This window comes from Lytechinus pictus, chromosome 17 (genome assembly GCF_037042905.1).
Source record: "Lytechinus pictus isolate F3 Inbred chromosome 17, Lp3.0, whole genome shotgun sequence".
NCBI classification, from domain to species: domain Eukaryota; kingdom Metazoa; phylum Echinodermata; class Echinoidea; order Temnopleuroida; family Toxopneustidae; genus Lytechinus; species Lytechinus pictus.
The window spans coordinates 6,543,763-6,559,996 of NC_087261.1; the positions used below are offsets into that span (position 1 = coordinate 6,543,763).

General features: G+C 36.4%; 1 protein-coding gene across 1 annotated transcript; it reads right to left on the reverse strand.

Annotated features, from left to right (window-relative positions):
- Positions 1-15,771, reverse strand: LOC135157227 (cubilin-like). The gene is made up of 11 exons (XM_064112177.1): positions 15,711-15,771; positions 13,327-13,665; positions 12,354-12,698; positions 8,590-8,691; positions 7,007-7,348; positions 6,383-6,724; positions 5,625-5,966; positions 4,966-5,307; positions 4,128-4,481; positions 3,576-3,675; positions 1-3,297 (listed from the first exon to the last, which is right to left on the reverse strand). The coding sequence occupies exons 1-11, from the start codon at positions 15,769-15,771 to the stop codon at positions 1,719-1,721; spliced, it is 4,248 nt and encodes a 1,415-aa protein (XP_063968247.1). The 3' UTR covers positions 1-1,718.
- Positions 15,772-16,234: the final 463 nt, after the last annotated feature.

Sequence of the window (16,234 nt, forward strand, 5' to 3'; positions counted from 1 at the left end):
GTAATAAAAACATAGATATTTGGGTAGGGAATTAATGTTTATACTCGCACCAACGAGGTTTGATGGGGATGGATTATAGGAATCAGGGTACGGAGTCAGGGTCGGTCAGTCCGTTGCAAATCTTGCGCATCTAACTACTTCCTCAGTTTTTAACCGATTTTCATGAAAATTGGTGTTGGGGTGAAGATGTGCAAAACACACTTTTCGCATGTATCGGATATTGTGTGGCTATGGTAATGGTATATTTTGGCCAAAATAAGGTAAAAATCCTGGAGTTCAAATTACTACGTTAAGATAGACAAGACATATTTTTGCATGTGTCGGAAATGGTGTTGCCATGGTAACAATGTATAATACGTCAAAAAATAGGCAAAAGTCTTGCGGTTTTAACTACTTCAGGATACTTCATCAGTATTTCCAAGTTCCCAATTCTCATATTTGTTCACACATAGGTCTTAGGGTAAAGATGGACAAGACATTTTTTTTCATGTGTTGGAAACTGTTGCCATAGTAACTGTGAAACTGTGAAGGGCGGGCCAAAACACGTGCCAATATAATTTCATATAGTGTACGATGCAATACAATGTGGACAAAAAACCTCCATGTTATTTGTTTTTCTTTTGTTGCCAGGTTTTGCTGTAAATAAACCTGATACGAAAAAAAAAACTGACACGCTGTAAGAATATTCCCTTGAATTACTTTTTACTCATTACTCTTGAATCGTGTGAGCAGTGTCAAATCTAAATTAAATATTCGTAGGAAAATAACAGCCCACTCCATTACCAATAAGATTATTCATCTAATGATGCTGACCTACAAAACATTGAAGAAAAAAAACCTTTGTTAGGAAAACGGAATAAAATGAAAATTAATTTGATTTAACTTTCAAACAGATAGAAAGCAACCTTACTTGGCATCCTAATGTGTAAATGGAGCACGGGCCGCGAAGAATCTCGAAAGTGAGGATGGGGGAGGTGGTGGGCTGAACATTTACATGAAATAAATATTTGATGATCATTTTCATGTCTTTGTACACGTTAAAGTCCCACTGTGACGCAGCCCCTTTGTATACTATCACACATCAATACTGCTTAAAATTCCCAATGATTCCTCCTTACGTGGATATCGAAACTATTTAGTTTTGTTAGTTGCCTGGATAGTAGTAATAAGGTGTCAGTTGTCATGGTGATGTTACTGATGGAACAACCTCGTTATTGTGTTATTAACACTTGCCATTGACCAATATTCCTATCCGATTAAATTGAATGCAAGTACAAAGCGCATTTCATACACGTCCTAGCTTGCGATGCAAAGAGCTTCATACACCACTTATCAGTCACTGAGCTGCTTCAAACATCTCACATGTAATATATTACCTATTGTATGATAAATATTTCATGCAATAGTTATTTCCTCACCAGGTAATAACCCATTATCACGGTTCTTTGAACGTGAACGGACTACCTTTAGATCAAGCAAAAAGCTTTTATGAGGACCCTCGGTAGACCAACAGCACCGCGATTGATGCTGCTGAGTAGGGCCATCCTCCCGTTTTTTTTTTATTTATCTATCAATTCACATGTATCATTTTATATGTATTGTTATTTGTTTTAACGGAAATAAATTCAATTCAATTAAATTCAACAAAGTTCATTGGATCAAAGTGCTTCCAAAAATTCCAAGGATTGTTCAGTTATTTTGCTCGTTTATTAGGAAAATTAATAATTCAAGTTGGAGTAGATCGAATCATAGTCCTCAGAATCCGACATTTGTTTATCACGTGGGCCCACTACGGCATAGGCATCCTCATTAACAATCACATGATCTATGGGAGAGTCTTTAGCTATGTTAGCCTCAAGGCAACCAAAATTTTGGTAAACTGGGTGTTCTTCATGAAACGTACCTTCTGGATTAGACCCATTTTCGTATATTCCTTCAGACTCGTGTATCTGTGGAATCGATTGATGTTCATCTTCCTTATCAGTATCAAGCTTGGTATTTCCACGAGGAGATGTATATTTTTTACCAAGCTTTCTTGGGGGTATCAACGCTTTCTCCGGCTTTGCCAAAACATTTGGGGCAGCACGTCCGTCATGGCCCGTGTTGCCATGTTGTCCATTGCCGGTCCGAGTTGATGTAGCTCTGCCCGTGTTCCCAAACGTGTGATCACGTTTTGATTTAGTTTTCCTGTTCTTTCGACTCTTATCTTCAGAAGAAGCCATCTGCTCAGTAGGTCTAGTCGGAATTCCCCCTTCTGGTGTCTGACAGTCCACGCCTGATCCAGTTTCACTCAAGGTACCATAGACGTTGTCGTTATGCAGAGTGTCTTTTCCTTTGTCAAAGACTTGTGCGGATTTCGGCAGCTCTAAAACACCGTATGCATTCTTCTCAGCTACGTCATCCGGTTGCCCAAGTGACTCTTGCTCTTGGTTACATTTGCTGGACACTCTCGATTTTAAGTCTGAAGGTGGCCTAAAGTTCAAAGAATCATATTCAAATTCATCGTGGAGATTCGCGTCTCCATTCTCAAATTTATCAGCGCCTCGCACCTCGTTGGTCTGACTGACCTTTTGGAGCTCATTGACGGTGGTGTCGAAATCAGCGGCGATCTCTGCATTTTGATAGTGATTGACCGACTTTTTACCAAGTCCTCTTTCTTCTGATTGGTCATTCACTGTCGATGATCTCATTTGGAATCGCCGTGGTTGACCACTCACTTTCAATTCAGTAGAATTGGATTCGGCAACGGTAGGTCCGTTGAAACTTGTTTCCTCAAGTCCCTGGTCCGAACTAACATCGTCAGCATCTGCAACTTGTGATTCAAGGCTGAAGTATGTGACATCATCGGAATACGTATGGAGGTTGTTGCAATAACTTGCATTCAATGGTGTGCCCCCATCCCGATATGGCATCGCTTCGTCTATTTGACCGTATTCATGGTACTCGTCGTTTCCGCTCACCTCAGCTTGTTTCATGGCGCGAGAATAGTGTGGTGGTGGAGGTGGGTGATAAATGTCAGTGTCACGGGAATCCATGTTCCCCGATGCAGGCATTCCATAATCAGAGTGGTTCCGTCCACTATATTCCTGGTACTCGTTGCATACAAGGTCATGTGTGGGGAGGATTGGTTCGGGTGTCATGTATGCATTAGACCTTCTCACTGAAGGTTGGTGGCTTGCCAGGAGATCCGGAGTTAGAGGTTGCCGATTCACGGGTCTTGATTCTTGGATGTTTCCTCTGTCATTGTGTTCCTCATGAAATGTCCGAGGCTGGGTAGAGGGTTTCCTAGCTGCTAACCTTCGAGCATGATAATATGAAAGAAGAAAATACATTGTTTTGTTATGAAAAAAAGAAGGAGATAACTAAATTATGTTTTCAGATTCAGATGTCTGAGAGAAAGATTTCCGATCTCCATCTTTGTGAAACGTGTGCAAACGAAAACATTTGTTGAGGAAGAAATCAATATGTCTCTACCATTTCAAATTATTACATTTCAAATATAAATGGGCCCGTTCCCAAGCGTAAAGTCATTAGCTACTTATACTACGAAAGACTTATCATGTAATTTAAATTACCTTTTCTTCCATATGATATATAAGAGGAAAATTATGGACAGAAGAAGTGTCACCAACACTGATGATATTGTCGCTGCATGATTATCCGACATCAAGTGTTCTACAAGATACAAACAAAAGAAGGATAGTCAGAAGGTGGGAGAGAGAGAGATCAAGAGAGAAGCAGAGAGTGGGAGAAAAAAGAAGTAAAGAGAGTCTATGAATCAAGGCAAGTGTGTGTGAGGGTGTGTGCCAGGGTGTGAGAGTGTGTGTGTGTGTGTGTGTATGAGGGACAGGGGTGAAATGACGTGTGCAAGGGTTTGTAAGTTTGCTTTTGTCAAATAGAAAACATATGAGGTAAAATAACAGGTAGATTTAATGAATTGCATTTGCAATAAAAACATGGTTATGCAACCTGACTTGTAATTGTGGCTCACTTTGGAAACTATAGCACATTGTACCTTTATTTAGATTCTTATCTGTTAGACTATTGTCATGTTTGTGCATGCAACATAAACAAATATCCATTCAAACAGGGGACGTGTCTCTTTTTACGTGTTAAATGTCACTAACCTGGTATTGGGTTTGCAATCAACGTAATATTAAATCCTCTGTAAGTTCCCTCCGAAGCCCCATCGCTGGTAAATCGAATCCAGAGAATAGATCCAACAGATGTGATGTCTTGCGGTAGATCGGCTCCAGAAATATTCGGCCTTACCATCTCAGACATCTCAAACTCTGAGGATTGTCCCTCGAACAGATAGAGGGTGTCTCGAGATAGTTCAATCTGCAAATCAACGAAATGCAAAGAAACTTGGTGGTTTTCCGGAGCAATCACCTGCCACATTAGATCGAGGTTGTTGTGGTACTGTGCTGGGTAATTAGGTGACTCCAAGGATTCTCTTTTCGCAGTATCTACAGAAATAACTGCAGAATAAAGCGGGAGTAGAAAGCACATGTAGTTAATGATAATTCGGGTGGGGACTAGTAAAACGAGTATTTTGAAAGAAATCCTCATTAAAAGGAATTTGCATCATAAATTTGTGGCAATTCTCATACAACAGCCATCTTGATTAAATGATATAGTAGGAACAAAGATATTATGTTCATAATAGGTTACTTTTATGTTCCGGATTACGGATATTTCATATTGCAATCCTGATTCATCCAATAAGTTGAAAATAACTTTTTTTAAATAAATATATTGAATTAATTCCTTAATTCAAATAACACACAAAATCGCGTTTGTTCAAATATGAAAAAATGCATAAACATTTTGATAAACTAAGGTTGCCATGTATCATTTTAAAACCATGGTTAAACTTTCCCATTGTTTATGTATTGGAATGCATCAAGCTTTGAGATTATTTAGCTGAATATTTTTTTATAAAATTATCTTTATACGACTCACCGGGAATCACGACAAAGAGCAATGCACGGAATCCTGTGATCTTGTTTTGAGGCAGGGTTGTAAATTGGATCCAAAGATACGACCCTACAGATGCAATGTCAGTGGAGCTAGATGACGCAGATAAAGACTCCCTCAGCGTTGAACGTGAATAATTTGACGTCCATCCTTCGCGTAGAGTTACCAGGTCTCCGTTCTCCAAGCTGGAAAAATCGCTAAAATTAATCCCAACACGGTACGGTGGAGGAGCAACAACAAACCATGTCACATCGATACTATAGTCGCCATTATCAGGGGAGTCTGGTGATATGAGCACTGTCTTACCTGTGGTGTTCAACTTTAAAGCTGCAAAATGAGGGATATTGATAAATTAGTTAAAGATAATTAAAGAAAATAAGTTATATTACTACTTTTGTCTTTCATATGCCATATGTCCAACAGCTCGGGGATTGAAAATAATAGTTTAGGTACATTCAAAGTATCCACTACAAAAATGGATAATGTTCAGTCAAATCATAGCAATGACAATTAAAACTTTGTTCTTTTTCCCATACTTCAAGAAATGTGGCATCTTAAACATGATAACAATTTTAAAGATGCCACCTGGACAAGTCTTCGATGACCATAACAAATTTAGATTTTATTTGATTTATTCAACTCACTTCGTAATTCAGTCGTAATGTTGACAGTGAATCCAGAAAAGTTGCGTTCATCATCACTGGTGAAATAAACCCAGATATATGATCCTCTTGATATGATGTCATCTAGACTCGAATCTCCTGATAAAGATGCCAGTTGTGTTGAGCTTGAATAGTCTGATGTCCATCCATCTCTCACCTTAACGAAGTCTTTATTCGACTCGGTTTCGAAGAAGCTGAAGTGAAGTCTAACTTGGTATGCAGGAGGAACATTCACGAGCCAAGTTACATTGAGATTGTTGTAATAATGGTTTGGATAATTAGGAGACTCGATTGTTCTACTCTTCCCATCCTGCAAGTGGAGAGCTGCAAATGAAGAAAGATATCTTAAAACAAAAAACAAAAACACAGATTTCGAGTTCTAACATGTAAAAAAAGGTGTTTTAATATACGTGTGACGTTCAGGCCGCGGAACGATTTTCAAAGTGGGGGGTGGGGGGGGGGGTTGATCATGCAAAAATTCACAATCATATGGTCATATTTACGTTTTTGTACATGGTTTTGGAAAAAAAAAAGTGGGAGCTAGGGGGCTGAAGCTCCCCCAGTCCCCCGCTTCCGCGGCCCCTGGTAGGCTGGTACATGTTTTTCATGATAAAATTTTGATCCAAAGAGCTTGAGTATTATCTACAATTCCCCTTTTCCTCATATCCTTGTGAACTTGTGAAGTATTCAAAAATCAAATGCACACTAAATAAAAATGCAGATGTATTCCCTGCACTTACATCGTAACTCGGTCGTCAGAAGTGCACTGAATCCTCTTGATCTCCCTCGGTCATTAGTGGTAAATTGAATCCAGAGATACGATCCATTCGATACGATATCACCTGGATCAATACTTCCAGACAGATTCCTTCTTTCGGTTGAGCTCGAATAGTCCGATGTCCATCCATCATTCACGGTTACAAAGTCAGGACCCTTTTCCGTTGAGAAGCTGTCGAAATGAAGCCTCATTTGATATGCAGGAGGAACACTAACAAGCCATGTTACATTGAGATTGTTGTAGTAATTGTTAAGATAATTTGGAGACTCAATCGATCCGCTTTCCCCATCCTGCAAGTGGATAGCTGCGAATGAAGAAAGACACCTTAACATGAAAAATAGATTTTTGAGTAAAAAATACAGATTTTCTTGTAAAAAGTGTCTTAAAATTATACTTATGACATATACATGTACATGCTAGAATTGCAATTGGTACATGTTTTTCATGATAAGGTTTTGATCCAAAGAAGTTGAATATTTTCGATTATCAACAATTCCCCCTTTCATCACATTCTTATGAACTTCTGAAGTATAATTCAATCATATGGATACCATTATAGAAATGCAGATGTATTCCCTGCACTTACATCGTAACTCGGTCGTCAGGAGTGCTCTGAATCCTTCCGATCTCCCTCGGTCAGAAGTGGTAAATTGAACCCAGAGATAGGATCCATTCGATACGATATCACCCCGATTAATGCTTCCACTTAAACGCCCCCTTTCAGCTGAGCTTGTGTAGTTCGATGTCCATCCATCATTCACGATCACGAAGTCATGATCCACTTCCGTTGAGAAGTTGTTGAAATGAAGCCTCACTTGATATGCAGGAGGGACACTCACAAACCAGCGTATGTTAAGATCGTTGTAATACAGGTGTGGGTGATTAGGAGACTGGATCACAGCTACTTTGCCAACTTTTAAATGGATAGCTGAAAGAAAAAAAGAAAGAGATAAATTCAAAATAATGATTGTATGTTATTGAAAGATTTTTGAAATACATTATGTAAAAACAAACTATGTCAAGGAGTAATTCATGCCGAAATTATAACTTTTTTATCATGAGTGATCAGATTATTTGAATGCATAGATTCACTTCTAACCATGACAGAGCGCGGGGCGGGGGTATATTTGTTGTGTAATAACACATCTCTGATCGTAACATATTATACTGGTATACTGACCCCTAATTATGGAATGATCTTCCTAAATATATATATATAAAAGTCACTGCCGATATCAATCTTTAACTACAAGTTTTAAAATTTCATGACATCTACCTATATCTGAATCGTAATGTTTTCTATAGTACTTGTTATACGTTACTGTTTGTATACTATACATTTATTGCTGCTACTTTGTATCAAGAATGCCTGTTGTACGGCTACGTAATCATGTATCATGTGAAGTAGTTCATGACAGAGCTTACTTGCTTTCTCGCCTCTCTATGTTCTTTTCTTCTATTTTCTCTTCCTTTCCCTTCTCTTAGCCCTTTCTTTTTTTAATAGTTGTTAAGTCATATAGATTTACAGGCGTATCCCGGGTTTTTTACGCATTCTTCAATGTACATAATTTACATACTGTATTTTACATTCATTGTTTTTTGTACTATATTCATGATATTATTGATTTCTATATTCTATATGAAAATGGATGAAATGTTAGTCGGAAGAAAATAACTGTTTAAGTTAATTGAATTGAATATTCAGCCTAGCACATATGTATATACTGCACATCGAAAAGGGGGTCTAGATCATGAGGATGTTACATAAATATTCATATTTGACTGCAACTAATCGTTCATTGTTCGACATAGACCAGTAAACGGACAATAACACTTCAATTCATTTTATTTCACTCGATAAAAATAACATATATACAGGTGAATAAGAAATATATAATGGCAAGAAATAACAAAACAAAGTAACGAAAATGATAATACAGTAAATAATGTACAAAGCAGGCTTCGAGTGTGGACTGGCATTAAAGATCTGTTGGTTCTTAGAAGTTCCAGCCCAGTAAAAAAATAAAAAGAAGGGACACAAAGTAGAACATACATAGACAAAAGCATACATACTTTTTCAATTGACTCTATCTTCCCTGTTACCAGTTACAATATTATGCTATCATACCTTAATATTTGGTTAGTACTTGATAAATTATATATACTTACAGCGTAATTCAGAAATCAGGTTAGCTCTGAATCCTGCACGACTTTTCTGTTCATCACTTGTAAACTGAACCCAGAGATATGACCCATTAGATATGATGTCATCTGGTATTGGGTATCCAGATAAAGATGCAAGTTGTGTTGAACTTGTATAGTTCGATGTCCATCCATCCCGCACGATAACGAAGTCATGATCATTCGCAGTTGAGAATTGGGTGAAAATAAGTCGTACTCTGTATGCAGGAGGAACACTTACAAACCATCGCATGTTGATATTGTTGTAGTAGAAATACGGGTAATGGTGCGTATTAGGAGACTGAATGGATGTAACATTCCAAGGCTTCAAACTAATAGCTGTAAGAAATAATGATAATATATATATATATATATATATAATGCATTTATTGGAGTTCCTTCAAATGACGGACTATATTTACAGACTAAAAAAATGAAACCTCAAAACTTTTGCAATCTTATAGGTTTATTTTGCACTTTTCAGGGATCATTTTTCACCATATTAAACCCTACTGGGTGCATAATTGAGCCTTTTACTGAAATAGTTATTTTTGCGACAGCCATCCTGAATATCAAAAGACTGTTTTCAATTAATGCTTTTCTATCGATTTTATTATTTGTTTTGCTTACGTTGCGGGGGACTCGAACTCACCTCGTTTTAACTGCAGTCAAGACCCGTTCCATTTCGCGAGCGAGAAGCGCGAATAACGGAAGGGGTTTTAAAGCGAATTTGTTCCGAAAGTTCGCAATATATAGACTTATAGACCCTTTACTTACTGAATAAACCGCAGTCTATGGACAATTACACGCACTCTATCCTGCTAAAATTTTTGACAGAATAAAGACCTATTTTGGTATGTATCTCCCAAATATCACGTTCTATGTCAGGGCTAGATATATTACTTTGAACCTTCATCATATTTTTATTTTCAATTTTTGGCGGCTGTCGCAAAAAGAACTCTTCTCCCTTTCATGGTAAATTTGTAAAAATACCAAAGTGCCAATTTGATGTCTTGCCTTCCTAGCGTGATCGGTATGACATTAGTTTGTGTATGGTTCCTTAAAAAAAAAAAATTATAACTCATATGTTTTGTTTTAATACACGGGTTTGCGTAGCAAACTAATTAGTATTTATCATCGATAATTGGCTTCATTTTCTGACTATAACCTTTGAATTAATTCACTGTCGTAAAAGATACTGGCTGTAACATGCGAATAATATGATAATCACCTTTCTGTAGGCTTCTGTTCAAGACTAGTAAAGGTTCAAAATTGAACCACAGCCCGTACAAAGTGAACCCGTAAGAGTGAAGATTGGGATGTCAGGTGCAAAATTGAACCTTAAACTGCACCGTTATTTCTTAGTGTATACAAAATGTAAATGTAACCCCAATCAACTTTTCCTTTGCCCAAACATCAAAGGTTAATTGATGCGAAATATGTTAAAACAACTTTATATTAAAAAGATATTTAATCTTTGTGTATCAACTGGCCCTTTTAACATTTTGCGTAACCATGTATACAAAAATAACGATATACATTACATAAATATTTTGCGTAGGCCTACATGTATCTCTTTTACATTACCGACTTGAATTATGCTTTGATCCGTTCAAAGCTTAATGCATATTAATATTTCAAACTCAAGTTTAAATGCAAATAGGGCTCTGCTTTACTTGCATAGATGTGGCATTTACCTTATTCTTAAAATGATTAAAATGATTTGACAGTCTATAATGTTAGCACATGATACATTACAGGGCAATATTGAGAATAAGTTCAATTATAGAAAAAAGTTGAATTTTGTTCTCATTCTTCTACCCCCTGTTTGTCTTCTACTAGAATTGGTCTTGTGAATAACGTTCCGCATGACATCAAAAGTCGCGATTGGGGACGGGGAAATAAAAACATCTATTACACGCTAACTACATGTGATATATTATTTCATTAACCACTAACTCGTTAAATATATATTATTTCTTCGAAACAGTGTGATTCATGCTTGAATCCTTTATCAACATTTTGTTAATTAAGGGTGAATTGAACCAAGAGATGAACTCATAATGATACACAACAACGACAATGCATACTTTGGGCACAAGCTTAAATATGAATACATTCAAATCTTTTTTTAAACAGTTCGAACTCACTTCGAAATGGTGTTATTCGGGCTTGGAATCCTGTATTATAACGATTCCCATCGTCACTGGTAAATTCAATCCAAAGATACGATCCTCTTGATATGATGTCATCTGGATTCAAATCTCCTGACAGAGATGCCACTTGTGTTGAGTTTGAATAGTCTGATGTCCATCCATCACTCACGTTAACGAAGTCACAATCCTTCTCGGTTGAGAAACTGGTGAAGTTAACTCGTACTTGATATGGTGAAGGAACACTCACGAGCCAGCGTATGTTGACACTGCTGTCGTAAGAGGATCTGGAATACGAGTAATCAGGTAACTGAATGGATGTTTGATTCCAAGGCTGCAAATTAATACGCACATCTGTAAGATATAAAATACATAAGCATAAGTGGACATCCCCCCCTTTTTTTTTTAGCCTGGAGTTAAAAACCTAGGTTTGAAATACAGCCCCCCCCCAAAAAAAAAAACGTTTTCAACTTTTGTTTTCAACGTTTTGCAAGCCCAGATAATAATGATATATTTTATGCGCTAATTTTTTATGTATCACAATTATTCATCTAATATTAATATTTTGCTTGATGCGAAGAAGTGGCAAAACTAGATTTCGACTAACGGTGTTGATGTTTTACTAGCCTAGTAAAACATCAACACCGTTAGTCGAAATCTAGTTTTGCCACTTCTTCGCATCAAGCAAAATATTAATATTAGATGAATAATTGTGATACATAAAAAATTTGCGCATAAAATATATCATTATTATCTGGGCTTGCAAAACGTTGAAAACAAAAGTTGAAAACGTATACCATATCCCATTGTTGTATAGATCGGCCATTAACCTAAACGGAATGATTTTTTCATTCCAAAATTTAACAAAAGTTACAATGTATAGCAAAACACAAAAAATATAATATACAGAAATGTAAAAAGGGAACCCCATGGAAATCAAAACTTGTTAGTATGGGTTCCCTGCAATAAATAGTTAATTAATGTATATCTTTGATCAATGAAATTCAGTTCGTAAATTAAAGTTTTGTACAATGAAAAAGAATAGTTGGGTCAAGCTTTTTATTCCTACTCACTATGTTACAATTAACAAAAAATATATATATCATACCCCTGCTGTATAAAAAATACCCTGCGTTCAGGCCTGAGTGTGTGAACAGACAATCACTTGGACAAGACAGGATGAATAGTAAAAACAAAACAAAAACAAAAACAGAAAGGCACACACACAAACAAAAACAAAACAGGACAGAACAGGACAAGACAGCAAGATTTACATGCATTGACAGACACAATATGGAATCATCCTCTGAATGATTTTTCCAGATTTGAAAAAGAAAACAATTCAGAAGAACTTCAATTATACAAAACAGTTTTATCTTCTTTTTCACTCCTGTTTCTACCTCTTTATTTTCCTATTCAATAAAAAAAGTTTAAAAAAAATGAATAAATAGATCATCCAATTAACATCCTGCATGGGATATGAAGTCAAAAACAACTCGCCAAGGGAAGTCAAACCCCATTTACATCGCTATCTCTAACCTTTTTGTAAAATACCCATTTGAAATTTGGTAATACATACAATAGATATCTCTTACTCACCTCGAAACATTGTGAGTCGTACATTGAATCCTGTATTAACATTCTGTTCATCGCTGGTGAACTGAAGCCAGAGAAATGATCCTCTTGATACGATGTCATCTGGACTCACATCTCCTGATAGAGATGCAAGTTGTGTTGAGCTTGAATAGTTTGCTGTCACTCCATCACTCACGTTTACGAAGTCATGACCCTCCTCGGTTGAGAAACTGGTGAAATTAAGTCTCAGTTGATGAAGAAATGGAATGCTCACAAGCCAGCGAATGGTGACGTTGTTGGAGTAATTGGCTGGGAAACCAGGAGACTCAATGGATACAGATTCCCAAGGTTCCAAATTAATATGTCTATCTGTAAGCAGGTAAGTAGGAGCAATACCAAAGGACTTATATCTTGGTTTACTCAAATAATGATTAAAAGAGGTAATTCGTGTTAGAAAAAAAAAGATCATTTTTTTTTTCTCGCAGCATTTACCATTTCAATGAATGATTTAATGTACATATACATTGTGTATGTTGGTAATGGTGTAGTAAATAGTAGTATTGGTAATTATAACCATCTATGAGACCTATTTGATTTCTAACACCCTTAAGTTCAAATCAATAATAAATATAAAAAACGATTGAAATTGGCCTAATTAAAAATCAGATAATTTTTTTTAGGGAAGATTTTTTATTACTAGGCTTTTAAAATATATTTGTTTAAAGCTTTATAGTACTGTCTCACAATCCAAACTCAATTGAACTGTAGGTCTACACAGGAACGTCACTTCATTACAAAAATCAAAGAACGGCCTAAGTTGAACATTGATTTAAATGCTTCGACAGAATTAATTTAATGAATTAATGCATTTGATGGCATATTAGTATATTATACCGACCAAATTAGACTGAATTGAAATGATCTATGATCCCTTTTCTCACTCCTCACCTGTCATTTCTCTACTTTGATTCAAAACATTTCAACATTTCTAACTCACTTTGAATCAGTGCAAGTTGAGCTTCGAATCCTTTTGCATTAGTTACGTTATCACTTGTGAACTGAACCCAAAGATGTGATCCATTTGATATGACGTCATCGGGAATCGAATCTCCTGATAGAGATGCCACACTTGTTGAGCTTGAATAGTCGGATGTCCTTCCATCCCTCACGTTAACAAAGTCATGATTCTCCTCGGTTGAGAAACTGGTGAAGTGAAGTCTCACTTGATATTGAGACGGTACACTCACAAACCATCGTATGTTGATATTGTTGTAGTAGGAGAACGGGTAATTAGGAGACTGAATGGATGCATGATTCCAAGGCTGCAAACTGATATCTGTGAGCAGTGGAAATACGAAATGTATCTCATTATGCCTAAATAAATAAATAAAAAAAAATTATTACAAAATTGGATGTTCGTAATAAGAATGTTGATATTTTTGCTCGCTCTCTTTGCTCACTAGCAACTTTTTATAAATTTGTGAAATACGCCATACCTGGACCCTCTACATTATTAGCTCATTACGCCACTGGGCGAGACTGCCAGAGGCGTTACGCTTTTTTTTGTATGTTTGTTTTCGTCAATTATTTCATACTCACTTCGGAATGGTGTAAGTTGTGCTTCGAATCCCGTACTAGTAACCCAGTCATCACTGGTGAAATTAACCCAAAGATATGATCCTCTTGATATGATGTCATCTGGATTCGGATCTCCTGACAGAGATGCCACTTGCGTTGAGTTTGAATAGTCTGATGTCCATCCATCACTCACGTTAACGAAGTCACAATTCTTCTCAGTTGAGAAATGAGTAAAGTGAAGTCTCACTTGATATGGAGAAGGAACATTCACAAGCCACCTAACGTAAGTTTTGTTGGTGTAGTTGGATGGGTAATTAGGAGACTGAATGTATCTTACATTTCCGGGTTGCAAACTAATAGCTGTAAGTAAGGAAAAATAAATACATAGCCTTTTTTAGTACACACATTTGCATTGAATTTGATTTCTTAAAAAAATGTATTAAATAAATAATATGTAGCCATATAGGGCCAGATTACTTCCGCACTTCCAATGCAGTCAGAACATTATGCTTTTTATTCTAGTGTCATGTATGCTCTCAGCATATAGTAAAGACAGAATATGGGTAGATATAAAGAAAGGAAAGGATTATTTTAAAAATGAGGAGAGAGGAGAAAGGAAGGGAAAGGCAGGAAAATGCGGGCTTTAAAACCTGTAAATCCTTAATACCACATGCAATAAAAATAGAAAGTAAATCTCACGCATAAAGATGGTTAGTGTTGTACTAGGACTCGGTGAATTCAATCGTGGGACTCCTGGAAACGGTAATATTTGTCTAGATCATAGATATATCGTCTGCACCATTTTTGATAACCCCTGAGTAGGTATGTCTTTATTTTTTCTTTACTTACGGCCTTCATGAACGGAGAAGTTCACCTTATTGTACACATAGCCTTAAAAAAGATGTTGGTGAAGGTTTAAGGTAATCCATTAAAGCTTTAAGAAGCTATATTTCAACAGATAAGTAATTTCACACCCACTCCCGGAAGAACATTTTTTTCAGTCATCATGAATCATTTTCAAAAAAATCTAAGAAACTTAAATGTATGCATTACCTATTAGCATGATTAGGCTACATAAAATATGGGGCAGCTGCTCGTATAATTATTACGTCACAATTCACAAATTTAGAATTCTAATATATTTCTATGTTTTTCGGCTATTTTTACAACAAAATTTTCTTCAGGGTGAACTTTTCCTTTAAAACAGGTTGATGGAATGGTCACCAAGAAGGGAATATCTATAAATTTGAATTCCTGATTCGCTAATCCAAATATAGGTGGTAACCATTACTACAGAATAAAGTGTTTGAGTTTAAGTGTATCAACTGATAAAGTATAGACCTCTAATGAGATAAAGACAACACAAATAATGTAATCAAATCATACAGCCTATTCCGCCGTCAAGAGTCGTACAAATCTTACAAAGAAGGTATGCCTGTTATTGATGGGAAAGGCTCACTCTTTTCCTTGTCAATTTAGCATGCAATTTTTACATTATTACCTTCACCATTCGAAAGAGGTTAAAGTAGACCATTGTTACGGATCACGTTCTATTGTAGATGTATTAGATTCCAGATTTGTTGATACCGTAAAAACAGTATATATTTCAAAATGTTAAGTGGCCACTCTCTACACCTTGCTTTTGAACAAATCTAGATAAAGCTGTTTAACAGATCGAATTCAAATTTAACTTAGCTTACTTCGGATCTGAGAAGATGCAACGACCTGAAAGATGTCACTTCTTTTGCCAGCGTTACAATTAAATTGTATCCACATATACGACCCTTGTGATGTAATATTCACCGGCAAAGATGACGCAGATAGATCCCATCTTTGTGTTGGTATAGCTTGATCCGATGTCCATCCTTCGTATACATAAACTACATCATTACCATGATTAGTTTGGTTTGGATCGGTCGTAATATGAAGTTGGATTTGGCTGTTTGCAGGAGATGTAATGTTTAAGAGTACGTCCCTATCTTTTCGATAATTGCTAGAATGGATAGAAATCTCCCCTGTCATTTGCAAATCGATAGTCTCGAATTCGAAGAAAGCTATCAAGAGAAAAAGAACCAAATATGGCAATGCATTATAAGCAACAATTAAATTAAGTTACAGTGTACTTTTAATTACCCCCCCCCCGACGAGGTATGGCTACATACATGTACCATAGGGAGGGGGGCATGATTGAAAGTAACAAGAAATTTTATAAGATTAGGCCTATTCATCTGCTTTTGCATCGTGCTCTGGCTACTTCAAATGTATATTTATGAAATCTAGAGGTTGATTGTGTGGTATTTTTGCTTTTCAGATTTTTTCATTTCTTA

What these genes read in the sequence shown, in the direction of transcription:
- LOC135157227 (XM_064112177.1), bottom strand. Translation starts at nt 15,771, where the DNA reads ATGGACATCGGATCAAGCTATACCAACACAAAGATGGGATCTATCTGC. An exon ending in GATTGCAAACCCAATACCAG is followed by an intron (nt 3,676 to 4,127) that starts GTTAGTGACATT and finishes TGTATCTTGTAG; the next exon opens with AACACTTGATGTCGGATAAT. An exon ending in TATATCATATGGAAGAAAAG is followed by an intron (nt 3,298 to 3,575) that starts GTAATTTAAATT and finishes TCATGCTCGAAG; the next exon opens with GTTAGCAGCTAGGAAACCCT.